This window comes from Myotis davidii, unplaced genomic scaffold (assembly GCF_000327345.1).
Source record: "Myotis davidii unplaced genomic scaffold, ASM32734v1 scaffold651, whole genome shotgun sequence".
NCBI classification, from domain to species: domain Eukaryota; kingdom Metazoa; phylum Chordata; class Mammalia; order Chiroptera; family Vespertilionidae; genus Myotis; species Myotis davidii.
The window spans coordinates 1,474,834-1,483,617 of NW_006283994.1; the positions used below are offsets into that span (position 1 = coordinate 1,474,834).

Below are 8,784 nucleotides of genomic sequence, written 5' to 3' on the forward strand. Positions count from 1 at the left end.
GTTCTCTCCCTGGCCCTGGTTAAGGTGCATGCAGGTTAAGGTGAAGCAACCAATTGATGTGTCTCTCTCAGAATGATGTTTCTCTCTGTCTTTCCCTCTCAACTTCTACTCTAAAAATTAATGGGGGGAAAAGAAAGCAGGTTGAATTAAGCAAGGATATTCTATATATATAAAAGGCTAAGTTGACTTGCACATGTGTGATATATATAAAGCTCTTGCTGGCACCAATCGCACATGTGTGTTTTGATCTGTCATTGTCCATCGTGAATTTGGTTGACACTTCTATTATAGAGAAAGGGCGAATAGCGATATTAAAATATTTCTTCTAATTAATTTCCTTTTAATGTGCATGAATCCGTGCACTGGGCCAGTAGTATATAGATAAGATTGAAAACAACCTAAACGTCCACTAGCAGGGACTACTTAAATAAATGATGGTCCATCCATGCTAGTAATCATTAATAAGGATGAGGCAGCTCTAAAATGTGCTGCCATAAACAATCTCCAAAACATATTATCAGGTGGGAAACGCAAGATGCAGAACACTGTGCAATATGCATGGTTTGTTTTATTTTTCAAATGTAAACATATATACATAGAGTAACTCTGGAAGAAACTGGTTACAGTATTTGCGTCTGGGTAGGGTACTAAATTAGGAGACAAAATTACTTTTCATTGTAATTCATTTTGTTCAAACCATGTGCATGTATTACATATAATTAAAGAATACATACACCATCTGGACCCATCCCCACAATTCATCTATCTACCCTCAACAACTGAGCAGACAGTGGAGTTGCAACCTAATTCCATCAATTAATCTTGGGCAAGAAATGTCATCCCTCTGACCATCCATTCATAATGCAAAAATGCAGATCACAGCAGTATCTGTCCTGAAGATTGACTAAGAGATGAAATGCCCCAGCACACAGTAGGAACTGCTAAGTGTTCATTCCTCCCTTCCCTTTGTGGACTCTTAAGAACCCTTTGTATGAAGATGACAAAACCATCTAGTATATCAACCTCTTTACAAAACTAGTCTGGGTTTGGAAATCTACGGGTATGTGATCCCATTTTTGTATAAAAACTGTGTCTAGACACAAACATGACTTTATCCATAGACAGAAGGCTACGGACCAGACTTATTTTGGGGAGGTGCTATTAAGGTGGCTTTTGACTTTTAAAATATCCATATTTATCTAATCTTTCCTCAGTGAGGATAAAGTACCATCATAAGAGATTTGTTACAAAGAGGAGTCTTAATGTAAGAGGTATGTACGAAACCCAACAGATATTCCACTTATCTTATGAAACTGCTAACAAAGGTCCAGCAAGAAAATGAGAGAACCACACCAACCCTTATATCATGTGATTGGTCCTCAATAGAGGGTCTTTCATAAGGCTAATAAATTGTTACCTACTGTTTATTTGAAAGCTTCTTCAAACACCTTCTTGGCTGAGTTTTGTTGCAATAACTATCAACCCAGCCATCAGGACCTCTGGGTTCTCCTGGCCAAAGAATAACCCCCTCACCTGCCCATCAGCTCCCCTGGCCGGGTCCCTACCTTGCCATCAGAAGCAGTGTTGATCCTGTAGTGGTACACCCTGCCTTCATATCTCAGCGAGATGGACCTCTGCCCGGGGCTGCTCTCGCTCTCCCGCACCAGGAAGCTGCCGTTGATCCCACTGCTCAGCAGGTACTCAGCAGCGTTGCGGGACACGGGCCCATGGTACCAGGAGTGTTTCTCCAGACTGTTGACGGGTGTGATGTAGTTGCTTGGGACCCACCCTTGGCCATTTTTGGTTTGGGCTTCACACCATTCCCCATTGTGATTGTAGCCTAAAACCCGGAGCTTTTCACCTTAGAAGAAAAGAAGCAAATCAGACACTGCAGCTTCATAGGCGAATTCGCTCATTCTCACTTAGTCTTGTATGATTACTAAAAATCTCCAAATTCCTAAATACCTATTTCAACAAGTCCACATAAATGTATGCATTTTAAGTGTATAAGAGCACATTTTATATGAAGCTTCCTGTTTGCACTGAAAGCCGAGATAAACGTATAGCTTCAGTTTTTAGAGATCTATTATGTTTTGTTTACTCAAGTGCCTTAATACAAGAAGCTTTTTAGGAAAAAAAATACCTTTTCTTTAAAAAAAAAAAAAAAAGAAAGAAAGAAAAAAAAGTGTTTTGCCCAGTTGGTGTGACTCAGCAGTTGAGCATTGACCAGGAACCAAGAGGTCACTGGTTCAATTCCAGGTCAGGGCACATAAAAGTTTTCAGGCTCCATCCCCAGTGGGGGGTGTGCAGGAGGCAGGCGATCCATGATTCTCTCTCATGACTGATGTTTCTATCTCTCTATCCCTCTCCCTTCCTCTCTGAAATCAATAAAAACTTTAAGTGTTTTTCTGGGTCTGGTATCTTTTTCAGGATAGAAGAAGGAAAGCTTTGTTTTGTGAAGGACGACTGCACAGGAACTCCTCTCAAGAGAAGTGACTTTTTTGGATATCTCTGCATTCCAAACTTTAAATCTGCTCTTTTAATCAGCAAAGGGGTGAACAATCAAGCCACAACTTCACCCAATTTCTGGCTCTTACAACTACCACCTCTGCCCACAGCCCTTTTACCTTTAGTGATACTTAGAGTGTTATCCCCACTGGCCACAAAATCATACAGTGCAACAAAAAGGTTGGGGTCATTTTCACTGGGACCAGCGAGGAGGTTTTCCTTAGAGTTCCAACGAGCTGCTTCGCTCAGGCCTGGGGGCTCGAAGTCAGATGCTACTGGCCTTTGGAGGGCTTCTGAAAGAGAAATAGGGAATAGAAGAAATTTTAAAAAATAATTAGGGAAAATAATTTTATTCTCATGAGCAAAAAATTCTGTTATTTCCAAAATTATACATTCCTAATTTATTTTGTTTAACGCCTGTGCACTTTACATATGAAAAGAAAGGTGGTGTAAAGAATGGACTCTTCTTTTCCCAAATCTTGCGAAAAACACTACGTATTTGCACTCCAAGGTGGTGTTCCCAAATAGTGTAAGCCATTTAAATGCACCAATTCAAAATGAATTGGAAATAATCCATGCTCGTAAGTCTGCCTCTGCTTATGTTATAATATGGAGGGGAAGTTTCTTGCCTTAAAACATTCTTAAATTTAAAAACATATGCACATCATTTAAAAACCAAATATTACAGAAGGGCTTATAATGAAAAACAAGTATTTTCCATCCACTCTCCTTCACACCTGGAGGCAACAGCTCTTTTTTTGGCCATCATTTCCATCTCTCTACACATAAGCTGTATAACCCTGCGCCCCTCCCCATCTCTCCTGAGCTACCCACTACTGGTTACCTTTGTGTTTTCAGTAACAGACTTGTACATTTCTTTTTCTGCCAGCTGGAGACCTATCCCTCAACTATCTGCTTCATGAGCTATGTTAACATCCTCGCCTTCCTTCCAGCTTTCCTCACTCTATGCTCACTCCCCAAAAGGGCCTTCTTTCCTCTTCCTTTTACCTTGTGAAAGTTAGCTGTCTTCCATTCTGTAATAATAAAATCTTCCATGTTTTGTCTATAGGTAGATTCTAAAGGTTGGAACCAATAAACATCTTTTAATAATTTACTATTAGTCACTACAAGGGTCAAATAATTCATTGTTTTCTCCTGAAGTTTTTTTCTGCCTTTCTTTTTCTTGAACTACACTCAACCGCTCTAGAATTTCTCTGTGATGATGACAAATATGCACAAGGGTTCTTTGAAACCAGCAAATCTACTCCAAGTGGATCTTAACAGTTGTAAGGATATTATGAAATGAAATATGAGCACTCATTTCAGGAAACTACAATAAGAAATCAAACTAAAAAAAGGGGGGGCGGGATTCTAATTTGAAAGAATGAAAGGATCTACCACATACTTAAGCCAAACCCAAATGGTAACAAAACAAACCTGTTTTAACTTTCTCTCTTTATGGAATTAGAGGACACCCAAATATCTTTTCTTGGGCAATAACACCCATCTCGAGAGTAGGCCTGCCCTAGCTGGTTTGGCTCGGTGGATAGAGCGTCAGCCTGCAGACTTGAATTCAGGGTCCTGGGTTCAATTCCGCTCAAGGTCACATACCTCTGTTACAGGATCAATCCTGGCCCCAGTTAGGGAATGTGCAGGAGGCAACCAATCGATGTGTCTCTCTCTGCCTCTCCCCCTCCTTCCACACTTTCTAAAAATCAATAGAAAAATATTCCCAAGTGAGGATTAAGAACAACAAAAAAAAGGAATAGGCCTGATTCTTTAGCATTCACTGAAAAACAAAACAAAAAACCCACTGGAGGTAACCAGGACTAAGGGACTAAGCTAAACTTCCAGAAACATGACTGGAGAACTTTCAAAAATGGGCATTCTTTAATAACTCTCTGGAATAACCCAACAGAAAAATAGAAAATGAAGATCTTTCAATTCTAGCTTTTGTGTACTGACTGAAGTAAACCTTCAGGAATCGTTTTTCTAAAAGAATGCATCCCAAATTATGTCATTACTATGCTTGCTAATTTTATCTTATGAATCACAGGGACACAGATAATTTAAAGGAGGGTCTAATAACACTGCCATCCCCTAAAATGTGGAAAAGGCTTAGTGACGTCTTAGGCCCTGCTCTCTGAGTATTTAAACTGGCTCTATAGCAGTGGTTCTCAACCTGTGGGTCGCGACCCCTTTGGCGGTCGAACGACCCTTTCACAGGGGTCGCCTAAGACCATCCTGCATATCAGATATTTACATGACGATTCATAACAGTAGCAACATGACAGTTATGAAGTAGCAACAAAAATAATTTTATGGTTGGGTCACAACATGAGGAACTGTATTTAAAGGGCCAGAAGGTTGAGAACCACTGCCCCAAAGTGTGTTTAGTGCCCTCGTGATGAGGGATTGATCAATTAACAATAACCAAAAAAAGCTCATTAAAGCAGGGAATTATTATTTTTTATTAAAATACTAGACGTCTGATGCACGAAGATTCGTGCCAGAATGGGCCTTCCTTCCCCTGGCTGCTGGCACCACCTTCACTCCGGCCAGGAGCCGCCTTTCTGCCTTCGTTAGGGCCCGGAGCCGCCTTTCTGCCTTTCCACCTTCCCACACTTCCTAGAAACCCGGACCAGCTGAGGCAGTGCGGACCCCTGCTCTGGCTGCTCGGCGCCTGTGTATGCAAATTAACCTGCCATCTTTGTTGGGTTAATCTGCATGCTCACTCCTGATAGGCTGGTGGGCATTGTGAAGGTACAGTCAGTTTGCAACTTTCTCTTTTATTAGTGTAGATGTGACCTCCTCCCCCTATTGGAATATGCATTGGTTTGCTTGTCTTGGCTATAGGGCCAAGGACTAACCTTTTGGTGTGGCTATGCACTCAGAGCTGGCTGCTGTCTTCTTCTGTAAGTCCTACCTATAATGCACTCTCATCTCCAGCTCACTCTCCTGCAGGTAGAGGGAGAACTCAGAGCCATTTGCTATGGAATCCAGTACATCCCCTCCAATTATCCACAGGTGTCTTACTCACCTCACCTCTAGCCCAGTAGCAATTTTTAAAAAGTGACCTGCCTTTACTGAGTCTGTCTAAAGCATTCATTTTCATAGAATTATCTTTTCACATTTGGATTTCATTGGTTTCATATTAACCAAGTAATTAAAACAACAAGTATATCTAAAAAAAAAAAAAAACCCCAACAAAACAGATTCAGAAAGAAACACAACTGGCTTTGCTGTGGCTGCAACGCCAGGGGGCAGGGGCAGCGCTCACAGCAGACATGGGTGTGGCAGCCCTGTATCTGTGCCATAGCAAGGGTAGTTGTGCCCCAGTCAGTTAAGTGGGAGCAAGTCAAAAGAACGTCTACCATCGTTACATTAAGTAAAACTACTAGACAAAGGATGATTCTTCACATAAAAGAACTTTGCATATCAAAAACAAGACAAATCCCTCCACTATGGAAAAACAGACCAAAACCGTGAATAAGCAACCAATGGACTCAGACAGCAGGGGGTGAGGGCATGTGCTGGGGGGTGGGAGTGGCTGAGGAGAGGTCAATGGGGGAAAAGGAGACTTATGTAATACAGTGGGGCCTTGATTTACGAGTGTCTCGACTAACGAGTTTTTCAAGATACAAGCCGTCTCTTGGCCGATTTTTTGCTTTGAGTTGTGAGCTAAAATTCGGGTTACGAGCCAGCTTCAGATACCCCACTGCTAGTTGGCGCAGCGAACGTCACAGTGAACGCCACAACATCAGTCCAGCATCACGTGTCATTGTAATGGTGAAAATTGATTTGACATACGAGTAATTTAAGAGCTCCATCATGGAACAAATTAAACTCGTAAGTCAAGGCCCCACTGTACTTGAAACAATAAAGAATTTAAATTTTTAAAAAACCAAACATGAATAAGCAATTCACATAAAACTTAAATTACCATTAAAATGGAAAGCAGGTTAACCCTCTAGTAATCAAAGAGATACAAATTCTCCATTAAATTGGCAGGTACATTTTCTTGAGGCTAATAGTGTGAGACTTCAATGAAACGGGCACTCTCATACTATGCTTGTACTTGGTGTAGAAATTGCTGTAACACTTTAGAAGGCCAACGGGAAATACGAACCGAGTCTTTTAAAAATTCCATAACCTTTGCCCTACCTCTAAGAATTTATACTACAAGAGCCACACAAAGACCTGTATAGAGTGATTTTTAAATAGCGAAACATAAAGGTACAAAATATTTATCAGCACAAGATAAGCTAGTTTGTGGTCCCATCCATAAAACAAAATCCTATATAATAAAAGACTAATATGTCAAGTGTCTGCTTGATCATTCAACCAATCAAAACATAGTATGCTAATGATATGCTAAGGGGGCTCAACTGCTCACTGTGACATGCACTGACCACCAGGGGGCAGACAGTCAACTGGTCGATCAGTCACTATGACGTGCATTGACCACCAGGGGGCACACGCTCCAACTGGTAGGTTAGCTTGCTGGTGACTGAGCGAGATGGAGTCCTCCTGCGGCCGCGCCCCCCTGCCGGCCCAGCCCCCCCCCACGCACGAATTCATGCACTGGGCCTCTAGTATACTCATAAAGTTGTTCAAAATACTTTTGGAGAAAACAGAGAAAAGTCCAGAAGGAACTACACCAAAATGTGAACAGTATGTTAACTCAGGGTGGTATGTTAACAGTACCATTAAAAGTAGTTTAAAAGTGGTTAATTCAGGGTAGGTGAGATTACAAACATTCAGAATTTTCTTTAATTTTTTCCTATATTTTGACATATTTCTCAGAATGAATGTGGTTTTTATCATCGAAAAACAATTACAAAAATAGGAAAACATTTATAAACAGAAGCCAGCCGATGCTTATATAACTGATAATCTAACATTAAAAAGTACACGGGGGAGGAGGGCATCTTCTCAAGTTGTCCTTAAAAAGAATTTGCTCCTTTCCCTCGGTGTCCCACCCCGTGGCCGTGAGCATACAAGCTTAACCTTGGCAGACCAGGCCCATACAGGAAATTAAACCAAAGTCATGAATACAGTAATGCTTTTCTTTTCAAATGCCATTTGACCTCTTCTATCAGGCATTCTGCAGCATCTGGATTTGATCAAAGAAAGTTACATAATCAGGGGAAGTGGCCTGGAAAACACCTGGAATAGGCAGCAGGCAGATACCCAGGGGTGACCATCGGTTTAAAGTATGGGTTAAAGAGGGACTGTCCCGAACAGGGAGACAGATGCTGGGAACTCCATGTGAAGGGATGAGGCCTTTGTCAGGAAGGAAAGGGCCTCCCACTGTTTTTTTGATTCAACAGGATGTGAGGAAATCCAAGGCAGTCTCTCCATTTTCCTCTCCAGTTCTTGCTCCATTCCACAAATTAATGGCCAAAGCCCAAAGGGAAGTATTGCTCATGCATGCCTCTGGACCGAGACACTGAAGCGTAGCCACAGTCCAACCCCAAAACCTTCCAGTCAATTCCCAATCCAGGCTGATGTCAAAATTGACTCACAATGTACAAATGCCAAATTCCTTGCTTCATTTCATAGTGAACTGTGCTCGTCAACCTTAAAAATGATTACAGCTTACAAGGCCAAAGTTGCAGAATGTACTTAAAGCTTCCTTGCTTAATACATGAACTTTCTGACAGTCTCACTGTCAGGAAGTTAAACCCCTAAAGAAAGCCCATTAAAAAGATGCCCAAAACAGCACCCCTCCTCCACCCTTCCAATGGATCTTTTGGCTATCGTTAAATCTCAGGAAATAAAAGTTTAGCATCTGCTATTATTCTTGATTTTGGTGCGTGTGTGCGTGAACATTTTTCTGCAGCATCCTTTCTGGGTCATATTTATTTTAAATATATTTATATTTGTATCATCAAAAGTGCCTCACATCCTATTTAGAAGTCTACTGTTATTTCACCATAGTGTTAATGAAAAGGTTTCCATCACCAACAAAACTCAGGAAAAGTAATTAATAGGCCATTTTAAGCACAAGAATTATGACATCTACAAACCTCTAGAAAGCTAGGGTTCCAACTATGAGAATATCAAACGTTTGGAAATGCCACAAAATTCACTGGACCTGTGCATGATTAACTTAGTATTCTAAGAAAATGGGTTGGGTCTTTACAGTACAATTTAGATAGTCTGATACAAAAGACTCCCTTCTTAAAGTTGTGAGTCACTGATCAAAAATGTTTACAAAAGATTCCCTGATATGGCATATCTGGTCTAGACTTCCAGGGGCTGTGCTGCTGA

At 41.1% G+C, this 8,784-nt stretch overlaps 1 protein-coding gene across 3 annotated transcripts in view; it reads right to left on the reverse strand.

The window, feature by feature from the left end:
* The window catches only part of ABL1 (ABL proto-oncogene 1, non-receptor tyrosine kinase), a 94,680-nt gene that overhangs the window by 25,501 nt on the left and 60,395 nt on the right, over positions 1–8,784 (reverse strand). For all 3 annotated transcript variants that reach the window (XM_006754187.1, XM_006754188.1, XM_006754189.2), the window contains exons 2-3: positions 2,628–2,801; positions 1,566–1,861 (exon numbers count right to left, since the gene is read on the reverse strand). In XM_006754187.1, coding sequence (XP_006754250.1) covers positions 1,566–1,861; positions 2,628–2,801 — 470 coding nt within the window. The remainder of the gene's footprint in view (positions 1–1,565; positions 1,862–2,627; positions 2,802–8,784) is intronic.